The following is a 12,928-nucleotide window of genomic DNA, read 5'->3' as shown; positions in this document are numbered from 1 at the left end:
TTAAATTAAAGATTTTCTTTTTTTGATAAATTTTGTATTAATTTTACAAATAAGTAAATAAATGTCTATTGTTTTCAAACCAAAAGCAATTAAAACAAGATAGAACGTAGTTTAGATAATTTTATTGCTTTGACTCCGAGAAGTAATAATTGATGATTGTATAGAGAAAAAGTATTTAAGAAGCGCCACTAAGTTTATAAATCGCAATTAAACAATAAAAACTATAATAAGTAACAAACAATTAATTGGTAGTAATAAAATTTATCTTTGAAATTTAAGAAATTTCAAAATAGAAAAAAACTGCAAGCTCTAAAATAATTTTTTTTTTCCCACAACTGCAGTATAACATATTTCTGCAATAAGTGAAGCTGATACAACATGATGCATAGTATAAAAAACATGAGTAACGCGAGGGGAGAACAGTTGTGCACTGGCATTTACTTCATTAAGAAGATAGCACCTGTGCTTCAACCGTCTTTCCTGGTCATGTTGTAAGTTGGGAAACTAAAGGATTTGGATGTAAGGACATTGAAGCGTGGAAATTTAATGTAATGGGATCTTGTATCTTTAGAAACATAAGGAACAAGGAAATCTAGGTTCAAGGTAGAGTTTAGAAACAAAGTAAGGAGCATAAGCGATTCGACGGAGTGTTTTTGATTGAAAGGATTGGGTTCTTGTAGATATTGGAAGCTTTGGCTGAGCCAAATAATTGGATAGACTTGGAGCTAAAAAAAAATAGAGAAGAACCGCTAACAACAGTTACTGGATTGATAATCAATCAATCAATCTAAATAAGAATGGTTTGCATGAAGTACATTAAAAGGAAAAAAAATAAATAACTCTACTTACAGTAGCAATGACAGTTAACAGATATCTCTGCGTTTTCTCATAGTCTAAAGCTTTGTTGACTGTGATCTGTCCTTGATGAGGAAGATTGATTGCAAAGTGATCCGAACCATCTGCCACTTGCAAACGTTCTTCTGGGTGTGGTTCGCCTTTTATGATTCTATATTCTACTAGACCGTTCACCCCGGCATCTGCATCCTCTGCTTTTAGACCTTGAAATACGGTGGTGCCGATTGGTGTTAACTGTAAAATAAATTTGAAAAAAAAGGTTAAAAATTCTATCTTGAAACTGTTTTTTGTTTTTTGTAATCTCCGCACAAACTAAAGTACCAGCAAGCGAATTCAATCTAACAATTATGATTAAGGAACGGATTTTTATGTATTTAAAAATGCCAAATATTTAATTAAAATATGCATTTATTTTCGTCAATTATGTGGAAAATATGTGATTTTCTTAAAATATTTTCTGGAATATTTAAGTAAAATGGACATTTTTTTTTATGAAAATGGAATTTTTTTTTTGGGGGGGGCAAGTTATAATTATTCATACAAGAAAAGAACATTTTTACAATTTATAATAATTTATTAGGAACAAAATAATTTGTTTTTACAAGTTATAATGATTTATACAACAAAGAACATTTTTACTATTTATAAAAAGATGTGTTAAATTTTCAATTTTGAAAACTTCACTCTTCGAAATTGTTTGCAACCACATGAAATTTCAAATGTTGGAACGTAAAGTGACGACGATCTGGGCGTAAGATGGACTTGTAACGACTAAAAGATCGTTCAACATCTACAGATGTTATAGGTGCCTTGCTGAAAGAAGTTATCTCGTTGGTTGTAAAGGGTACACGATGTTCTGAGGTGACTTCTGTTCCACTGATAATATCAGAAATCTGGCAGATGGTCTCCCACCCTTTGTTCTTGCTCAGTACTTCTACCAGTTTTGATCTGATCAGATCTCCCTTACTTCCAGGTATTCCTTCCACCTTTTCGATGACTTTTTTAACGTTGGACACGTTTTCTGTCAGTCGAACATTTTGGAACTCAAGTTGGGTAATGGCTTGTGCAAGAAATACGCAATTGTCAGAAATGAATGCAAGGTCGTTCCTTAAATTAGGTTTCTCGAATAAAGACTTGGCTGTATCTATCGCTACTGCTTCGTCTTCGAGATGTGAAAGGACATTCTTGATTTTATTGTAGTTTTCATAGTAATACTGAGCTGCTTCCAGCCAAGTACCCCATCTTGTCAATATTGGTTCTGGTGGAAGGCACAAGTCTGGATAGAGATCTTTTAGCATTTTAATGCGACTTGGTGCTTTTAAGAACACTTTTTTAACCGAGGAGATTAAGGAATCTACGTCATTGAACAAAGATCGGACAGTTTCTGCTACTCGATGCAAGGCATGAGCAATACACGTCACATGAATTATCTTAGGATAAAATACCTGAATAGATTGCCCAGCCTTGACCATGTTGGGGGCAGCATCAGAGAGAAACAAAAGAACTTTTTCGTTCAAAACTCCACTGGGCCATAGGATATGCATTGAGGCATCGAAGAATCGTGAAATGGTGGAATGATTGCATTTTTCGAGAACCTCACAGTTCAAAAGGAATGGCTTTGAATCCACATCAGCATCACTGTCAAGTTTTCCAATAACTGCATTGGCAATATACCTGCCCTCAACGTCAGTGGTTTCATCAATTGACACCCAAATCGGTCCATCTTTGATATGTTCTCGAATTTTGGTTAGTGTATCTTTATAGATATCTTCCAGGTAGTTTTTCCGCAGAGTGCTCTCGTCAGGCATTTTTTTCCCAATATAGGTCTCTAAGAATCCTTTGAAATGAGGATTTTTAAGTTTGTGGAAAGGGATATCTGCTCTAACCAAAGCCCGACACAGATCTGTACTCAGAGTAGACTTATTTGATGATGGAGATGTAAGGAAGGCTTGAGATAGGACGTCCTCTCTTTCTTTCTGTTTTTATTCTCTATGTGCGATCCGGTGGCAATATGTTGGGTGACTTGGGAACGTTGAGAGCAAGAAACGCGCTTGTCACAAGCTGTGCAGTACAAAATGTCTCCATCACTTCGAAAAAGTTCTGCTGGAAACTCGCGAAGACATTTAGCAACCAGTTGTTTGTTTGAGGCCGATGTTTGTGGCATTTCACCCAAAAAAGAATACACTAAGTGACCAAACGAAATGAATTGGACACTTCAACGAACGAGCTGAAAGAACAGACAACTTCAAAGAACTAACAAGTGCCCGTCTCTGTTTAGCAGCATTCTGTGTAAATTACAATAACCATTGTACCCACTGTGATTCACAGCCCTACAGTCTGTGGTTCACAGTTCCTGTCAACCACCTCTCAATTATGAAAATATGCCCAAAATGAAAAATATGAAAAAATATGTACATATTTTGATTAAATATGTAGAAATATTTATTTATTTTAATCAAATATGTATAAATATGCGATAACATCCAAATATGTGGAAATATGTGAAATAAAAGTAGACTCAAACGGCTTAAAAAGTATCAGTATGAATACTTCTAGTAGAAAAACGTCTGTAAATTACCTAGAAAAAAATATGTAAATACATACGAATCCGTTCCCTAATTATGATAATTGATAAAAGCTTTTATTTTTTTCGCTAATTAGTAAAAATTAAAGCTTTTGTAGAAAAAAATGCAAATAGCAGACGTCTCTAATTTTTTTTTGAATTGTTTTTGTTGGAATTTTGTTGAAATGCACAGAGATCATTAAGCAAATGCTGCAATTGGTGAATTAAAAAGAATTCAGAAATACGAGAAATACTCGTAGCCTCCAACAAGCGTAACTCGTTTCGTTAATACAATTCTTTGCAGACCATCATTCTTGACTCCATAAGCTATTTTGACATTGTATAGAAATAGATTGGGATGAACTTTAAATTGGGATTGACAAGGGGAATGAAAAGAATCATTTTAATATATCTCTGTTTTTTGGGGTAAAGAACTAGTTAGTGCACCCGTTCGATCAAATAAGGAGCCACAATTGGGTGAACAGTTTTAATTCCAACCACAAAATCTGGAAAAACTGAACGATAAAAACAGTTCACAATGCGTAGAAACAATGCGTAGAAAACGCAGACTGGAATAAATAAAGAATCCAATTTCCGCAGGGCTTAAATTTAAAACCTCAGTAAATGGAACACAAATTGTCAACTAAGATAAACATTTGTCAGAGAAAATTGTTTCCGAATCATTTAAAAAGCTCAACTTTTAATTTAAAAAGACGTGCTAGCATTTCTATTTTCGTCCTTCTGCAAACGAAAAGCATTAAAAGTTTTTTAAGATTTTCTTTTAAAATTCAATGTTTGTTTTGTTTCAGTTCACAAGTAAGAATTATAAAAATAGACACCTGTTTGTGAAACACTACCAAGTTGTATTACATATATCGGTAGGACGTAAGGTAAAGCTGCTATTAGCGAAGAGGAGAGTGAATGAAGAGGCACGATCTGTAGTTCCAGGACGGAGAACAATGTAAGTAATCTTATAACAGTGGCATTTTATTACATCAGTAAGGTTAAGATTTAAATCTTTCGTCGATTTTAATAGAAATAAAATGATTTATTTTAATTATTAAATTTAAAGTTAAGTAAGGCCTATTGTTTTTTCTGGCAGGCACTACGTCCAACTACCAAATTAGGTGTCGCATCTTTTAACAATTAACAAAGACATTGTTGTCTAATTGGCAATTTTGCTTCGAGAATTATGACAATTTGAACTTTTAGTTTCTCAAAACCATCTTTTACCTAATTTTTACCTGGTGAATGGTAATAATAGTTATTTATTTAACAAGTGTGGAAAGTAGTACTTTTCCTCATGCGAGGCAGGGTATTCACACACGAGCGAGCGAAGCGAGGCGAGTGCAAGTGCAAATTGCCGAGTGTGAGGAAAATACTTTTCACTAGAGTTAAATATTATATTTTTTCTGCAACCATTTAATAACTAATAAAATTAAAAATTTCATTTTTACAGCCTACAAAAAGTAATTTATTTATTATAAACATTTATTGTTATATTACAATTATTTACATTACTTACGTATTTACATTACTTGTTACATTTTCTGCTGTTTCTTTTATTGATGGAGGAGTGTTTTCTAAACAGGCATCACTAGAATCCATTTTAAATTTCTATAAGGTAACACTATAACCTTTTTAACTGTTATAATTAAAAATATCTAATTATTTATTAAAGTATTATTTTTATTTCTATATTTCTTTCAATTTTTATTTTATTTTTTAATTATTTAAATAAAATAAATTTAAATAAGCTTATTAGAGTTTTACAGAAAATATTTATGTTAATAACAAAACTTCAAGGAAGCACAATAAAGTTTTTCCACTCACTTGTGCGGAAAGTGACACTAATGGGAATTTCCCCCCACTAGTGTGGGAAGTTGGGCATTACACAGCTGATTTTAATTGAGTAATGAGAACTTCCCTACATGGTTGCAGAAAAAAATATTTTAATCCCGGGGTAAAATAATGCATTTAAATCTTCGAGATTTATTATGCCATCTAGCTTATGGTTGGCCAAATTTATTGCACTTTCTCCAGTCCAAGATAATTGTGCAATCAAGGAATCTTCGAGGGTTCTATAGAGGATAGGTATATTTACTCTTTCAACATCTTGTTAATTTTCTTGCGCTTAAATCTTCCTTGGATACTGGACATTACAGTCAGCTGTGAGATGAATGCGCAGATGTCTGTCTCCATCTATCCAAAAAAATCTTTAGGAACCATTTGCCTTTCAGGCACAGCCTCAGCGTAAGCCTTTGAGTCAACACTGCCTTGTGAGGAAATCCCTCAGTTTATTTTCTACTCAGACCAAGTTACATCTGTAATTGTCCAATCAGACTCCTGCCTCAGGCCGGCAAGCTTAAAAATTCTTTACGGTCTTCACCTTCACGGCCCCATACAAGGTGTCTAGGTTCCATAAAACCTTGCCAAGCAATGGGCTAACTAGTCTTCTTCCATATGATAACACTAATTTCTCTGCCCTGATCAATTAGTTTGCCCAGACACTTCTTCGAGCTGATTAGAGCTATCGGGGAGAAAGAGCATCTGCTGAAATCAACAGTTTGAAGATAAACCGAATACATCTTCCCATTAAGTAAATTCCACTTGGAAGATGTTAGGAAATTACCCATAGTTCTTCATTCAAGCCCCAGTACCTTCAGAAATTCTAAGTTATTACTAAATCATAAAGTAATGCAGTAATTAAGCAAAATCTATCAAGTATTGCTAATATTATTTTCGCTAGTAAATAATTAATATTCAAAAGAAGTAATTGTGACACAGCTACGATAATTAACATTGTTAATTACAGGAACGAATGAATCTGCATTTTGCATAATGTGAGACTAATTTGCTAAATATTTCTTTTGTTTAGCTTAATGGTTGAATACTTTTTCTTGTTTTAAACAAACAATCCGCCATATTTACTTCGTCATAATATATTTTTTTCTCTTACGTTTTTATTTACATAATCCATCAGAGTGCCCTGGGTGTATGTTTTATTGTTCGTTTTCAAGGATTCCTGGTGAAACAATATTTTCTTGATATTCTTAAACGGTGGGGGTAATTATTTATAAATTTGAACCGAAAACTAATTTAATTTTTTGTAATTACTTTCTTCAAAATCTCAAAACATTACTTTCATTCTTCGACGCATCAGTCTTCCTCCTGTCTTTTACAATTTAATTCCTTTACCAGTAGTCAACGTAGTCCGCTACCTTGGGCTATACCTTGACAGAAGACTTACAAGGGACCCTCATACTCAACTTAAGAGAACAGAACTCAACAGACGCTTCCGACAACTGAAAAGACTACTCGACAACAGATCAAAACTCACTCTGGACAACAAAGTAAGTATATTAAAGCCAGTCTGGGCTTATGGCATTGAACTTTTGGGTTCAACCAAACGCTCAAATCAGCATAGGATCCAGTCCTTGCAGTCTAAAATTCTTCGCTCTATAGTAAACGCTCCTTTCTACGTCACCAATCAAACCATTCACACAGACTTAAACATTCCTTTCGTCACACAAGTTGCTGAAACGTGATACAGAAAATTCCATCTTAACATTCAATCTCATCACAATCCACTTGTACAACATCTATCTTCCAGAACATTTCCAGACAACACTTTCAGACGTCTTAAAAAACAGTGTCCTCGCGATTTCCTCTCTGATGAAGAGAGTCAGTAGAATGTATTAGAATGTTATTGGAGTGTTACCGCTGGGTAACTTCTCCACTCTGATATGGGTGAATGTTGCTTATTGTCACCCTTGTTGCTTATAACGCAAATGATTGATTGATTGTAACTAAATAAATGATTACACACACACACAAAATTACTTTCTTAATTGTGAAAATAACATCGGTCGTTAAAGTGGAGTTCCACCGGCCAATAGGAGCTACCGAAACTCCTGCCTCAACAAAAACCCAGGCCCAATTAGACGACTTCAAGGTGCGCAGGGACCACGTCATTGGCCATAGGGTAATACTACAAAGAAGCAAATTGGATCTCATTCAAGAGAGAATGCCATTCTTTCCTAGCACCGCCATCTTCTGGCCATCTCTAGCTTCCGCAAGACCAATTGGCGCGATCCAACCATCTTTTTCTGGGACGACCTCAACGTCTATTAATCTGTAAACATAGATTTTGGTATTGAATTATTTAGACTTTTGTTTGAGAGGATAGGTATTAATCATAGTTCAGTAATCTGGAGTGAGTTTTGCACCGTTTCGAGTCCATTGTGAAAGTTCAAGTTGATTCTTAAGTGAATCAGTTAATGCATTTCTTATTTTTTCGAAACCAGATTCCTGCTCCTGCTTGGTAAATAAACAACCAGCGTACTTTATGGTGGAGTAACGTTGATGTAGTTTTATTGTCTGGTACGTAACGTATTCTACACACGCATATTCTTCTTTCTCTATCAAGCGTAGACTCATCCTCTCTCTCAGTCACTGTGGATTGGAGCGCACTGGAATGCTAACATCGCCAACACTACCCGATGGAAAGAGGTTAATCGGCTTAGTGATGTAATAGTTCAGTTGCTCCTCCCTTACCGGAAGACACTTAAAGAGAATAAAACAAGCTTTTACTGCTTTTGTTTTATAATATCGAAGTAAATTCTCGAGTTGTTTAATCTTGTTCTAATTTACTTATAGCTGCATTAATAAATTCGAATAGTAATACAGAATGAAATGACCATACAGAAGCAGGAATTAAAATGTATTAATAAAGTAATGGTTGTGGTAATATCACTCACTTATACCCACTGAAATTAAATAGGGAAGTCAATTAACCTTACATAAACATCTAGAGATGTACAATACAAAGAATAAGTAACAGGAAATTACGATTAAAGAGGAAACAATTAGCCAAGAACAAGAACGATCTGCAGCAGCTTTCAAGACGCTGTACCTTCAAAAGGATGTAAAAGATTGGATTGTGACCTTTTACAACCGGAAGTAAAGTCTTAGAGCCAAAAGTAGAACAATGTGCATTACGTTGTTTTTTTCAGCCGACAATAAATAAATGAAGATTATGACAATTTAAACACTGAATTGTAATTTGTATTCGGTTTTTATGTATTGCAATATGCGTGAACAACAAATGCTTGGAGTGAATTGGATTGATTAACCACAAAGTAAAAAAAAAATTGATATAGTCAACACATTCCTCAGGGCAGTGTCCTAGATCCTCTTCTTTACTCCTCATATACAGCAGATATACCTCAACATCCAAATACCATCCTCTCCACCTTTGCTGACGATACTGCAATCTTATATCCTCATTCCGAACCTCTTATTGCTACACGAACTCTAAAAAACAACACACATCAACCACTTACAGGACTGGCTTTTCAAATAGCGAATCAAAACTAACGTTACGAAATCAAAATTTATAGTATTTACTCTCAGACGGAATATCCTACCTCCCATTATCTTGAACCAAACTCCTATACCAACTGTGGACAAAGTACGCTATCTTGGACTCTCTTATCGTAAGAGCAAAGCACGTTACTGTAGTGGCACCACTGGGTGCCTTCTCCACTCATAATATTAAAAAATTTTTTTTTACCATATTTGCTTGTCGCAACCACCGTTGCAGTTGTAAATTCCAATAAAAGATTAAAATATATACGAGGGTCGTTTGAAAAGTCCGTGCAAAGTCAGAGAGATAGCACTACTGGCGCGTATCGAGGTTATGTTTAGTTAGTAGCATCTCTTGGAAGAACACACACCAAGTTTCAGCCAGATCGGTCTATTTCTTTGTGTTTGGCATTCGTTTGAATCGAGGAAGTTGAGTGATTTTCAAAAAATGGACGAAAAAGAATTTCGTGTGTTGATTAAACACTACTTTATGAAAGGCAAAATGTCTCAGGAGACTAAAGAGAAGCTTGATAAACATTATGGTAACTCTGCACCATCGATTAGAACAGTTTATAAGTGGTTTCAAAATTTTCGGAGTGGCCATATGGGCACAAGTGACGCTGAACGTTCTGGACGCCCTGTTGAGGTTACTACTCCAGAAATCATTGATAAAATCCATGATATGGTGATGGATGACAGAAGAGTGGAAGGTGCGTGAGATTGCTAGTGCTGTGGGCATCTCGAATGAACGGGTACATAATATTTTGCATCAACATTTGGACATGACAAAGCTATCCGCAAGTTGGGTGCCGCGATTGCTCACGCTTGACCAAAAACGAAATCGTGTGAAGTGTTGCAAGGACGGTTTGCAGCTGTTCCAGAAGAATCCGTAGGACTTTAAGCGTCGTTTCGTCACTGTGGATGAAACATGGATACATCACTACACTCCTGAGACCAAAGAACAATCTAAACAATGGGTTACCAAGGGGGAATCTGCGCCAAAAAAGGCGAAGACCGTTCCTTCGGCCGGAAAGATTATGACAACTGTCTTTTGGGATTCGCAAGGAATAATCCTCATCGACTATCTGGAAAAGGGTACTATTACAGGTGCATATTATTCATCGTTATTGGACCGTTTGAAAACCGAGCTGCAAGAAAAACGCCCACGATTGGCCCATAAAAAAGTCCTTTTCCATCACGACAACGCACCAGCTCACACCTCAGCAGTTGTGGTCGCAAAATTAATGGAAATAGGGTTCCAACTCGTTTCACATCCCCCCTATTCTCCAGACTTGGCTCCCTCGGACTACTATTTGTTCCCCAATATGAAGAAATGGCTGGCGGAAAAAAGTTTTTATTCAAACGAGGAGGTGATTGCAGAAACGAATGGCTATTTTTCAGACTTGGACAAATCCTATTATTCGGAAGGGATCAACAAACTAGAGCAGCGTTGGACGAAGTGTATAAGCCTAAAAGGAGACTATGTTGAAAAATAAAAAAGGTTTACCCTAAAAAATTAAGTAGTTTTTATTTTTGCACGGACTTTACAAACGACCCTCGTACATAAATATAGTCAACACAATTAACCAGTTAAGCGTGGAATTTAGTTTTAACCCCCCCCCCCCCCACAGTGTGTGGAATTCAAATCAGATAATGACATACACGTCGAACGAAGCAGGGCAAAACAACCAAAAGTTTACAACGTCCGTAATAGTCACTGCAAGCGACTTTTTCTGCAATCTCTGGGACTTGTGAGTACAGAGCAATCTTGCACCGCTTCACGTTATGCATTGCTCTAGTTAACTAGAGACGCAAGAGCTTTTTACAAGGAAGAAAAGAGTTTTTTGAATTCTGTGCAAAATGAAATCATGCTCGTACTGAGGTCTGAACCTCTATCTTAGGTAAAATCGGCATTGTACAAGGGTTGAGAGCTTCTATTTGTGTACGTAATTCCCAATCTCTAATGCGGAGACAAAACATGTACCAACCACTTATCATTTGGCTGGCTCCCACCGCAGTTCTATTGGTAAGATAAAGGAAACATCCCACCAAATAATATTCTTATTGTATTTTATTAAAATTGCGAGTTTTTATAGTTAATGGCAATTTTATATTTTTCACAACGAGTATACACGTCGAAAGCACTTAACAGGATACAAAAAAAATATTTATATTGTATAAAGAAGAGAAAGGTAAATATTTATTACATAATATGATGCATCAGTTATTAGATTATTGAAGGATTAATTACAATAAAGCTTGCCAAAAATCACATAATACAAGAAAAAAAAAAGGTAAAATTAAGTTGTAAAACCTTTTGGAGACTGTCTGAAGTAAAACCGCAACAATAAAGCAATATATTTTGCTCAATTAAGCTAAAATTAACGTAACAAATTTAATTGAAGGTAATTTTCAATATGTATTTGTACGAGTTTGAAACTGAGGCCACTGAAGCCTAGAAACATACGAGGGTCGTTTGAAAAGTCCGTGCAAAAATAAAAACTACTTAATTTTTTGAGGTAAACATTTTTTATTTTTCAACATAGTCTCCTTTTAGGCTTATACACTTCGTCCAACGCTGCTCTAGTTTGTTGATCCCTTCCGAACAATAGGATTTGTCCTAGTCTGAAAAATAGCCATTCGTTTCTGCAATCACCTCCTCGTTTGAATAAAATCTTTTTCCCGCCAGCTATTTCTTCATATTGGGGAACAAATAGTAGTCCGAGGGAGCCAAGTCTAGAGAATAGGGGGGATGTGAAACGAGTTGGAACCCTATTTCCATTAATTTTGCGACCACAACTGCTGAGGTGTGAGCTGGTGCGTTGTCGTGATGGAAAAGGACTTTTTTGTGGGCGGTTTTCAAACGGTCCAATAACGATGAATAATATGCACCTGAAATAGTTTTACCCTTTTCCAGATAGTCGATGAGGATTATTCCTTGCGAATCCCAAAAGACAGTCGCCATAATCTTTCCGGCCGAAGGAACGGTCTTCGCCTATTTTGGCGCAGATTCCCCCTTGGTAACCCATTGTTTAGATTGTTCTTTGGTCTCAGGAGTGTAGTGATGTATCCATGTTTCATCCACAGTGACGAAACGACGCTTAAAGTCCTGCGGATTCTTCTGGAACAGCTGCAAACCGTCCTTGCAACACTTCACACGATTTCGTTTTTGGTCAAGCGAGAGCAATCGCGGCACCCATCTTGCGGATAGCTTTGTCATGTCCAAATGTTGATGCAAAATATTATGTACCCGTTCATTCGAGATGCCCACAGCACTAGCAATCTCACGCACCTTCACTTTTCTGTCATCCATCACCATATCATGGATTTTATCAATGATTTCTGGAGTAGTAACCTCAACAGGGCGTCCAGAACGTTCAGCGTCACTTGTGCCCATATGGCCACTCCGAAAATTTTGAAACCACTTATAAACTGTTTTAATCGAAGGTGCAGAGTCACCATAATGTTTATCAAGCTTCTCTTTAGTCTCCTGAGGCGTTTTGTCTTTCATAAAGTAGTGTTTAATCAACACACGAAATTCTTTTTCGTCCATTTTTTGAAAATCACTCGACTTTCTCGATTCAAAGGAATGCCAAACACAAAGAAATAGACCGATCTGACTGAAACTTGGTGTGTGTTCTTCCAAGAGATGCTACTAACTAAACATAACCTCGATACGCGCCAGTAGTGTTATCTCTCTGACTTTGCACGGACTTTTCAAACGATCCTCGTACTTCACCAGACTCCTAGTTGGAGCTCCTAGGAATTGGATTCCAATACATAAACTCTTGAGCTAATCCTATCCTAAGCTTGGGCATACAAGCTGCGAGATCCCAATGTTAGAATGCTAATGACATCGATTAACCCGAAATTTCTTAATAATTTACGAGCTCCAATCGATTTCCTTTAACTTTTAAATCTAATGTACAGATATGAAAACATAATATTTGAAGAAAAGTTTTCCATTAAATTGATTTTTTTTTAAAGTAATTTTTATAAATAATTACTGTTTTAGAATGTCTTCGTTTCAGCCTCACCATGTAACCAGCCATGTTAAACTCAACTACACACTATACATTCTAAAAAACTTGTGTGACTTTGTAATTTATTTGTATTCACAAAGCAAAAGTAACCGGTCTTTAA

The 12,928-nt window shown here is 35.9% G+C and overlaps 1 protein-coding gene across 3 annotated transcripts in view; it reads right to left on the bottom strand.

Moving 5' to 3' along the window:
• Cad99C (cadherin 99C) overlaps nt 1–12,928 on the bottom strand; it is a 474,090-nt gene that overhangs the window by 131,480 nt on the left and 329,682 nt on the right. For all 3 annotated transcript variants that reach the window (XM_074137327.1, XM_074137329.1, XM_074137328.1), the window contains one exon: nt 850–1,089. In XM_074137327.1, coding sequence (XP_073993428.1) covers nt 850–1,089 — 240 coding nt within the window. The remainder of the gene's footprint in view (nt 1–849; nt 1,090–12,928) is intronic.

This window comes from Rhodnius prolixus, unplaced genomic scaffold, assembly GCF_049639745.1.
Source record: "Rhodnius prolixus isolate KJV_2025 unplaced genomic scaffold, Rpr scaffold_5, whole genome shotgun sequence".
NCBI lineage: Eukaryota > Metazoa > Arthropoda > Insecta > Hemiptera > Reduviidae > Rhodnius > Rhodnius prolixus.
The sequence above is the reverse complement of the archived record's forward strand: the minus strand, read 5'-3'. Positions and strand labels throughout refer to the sequence as shown.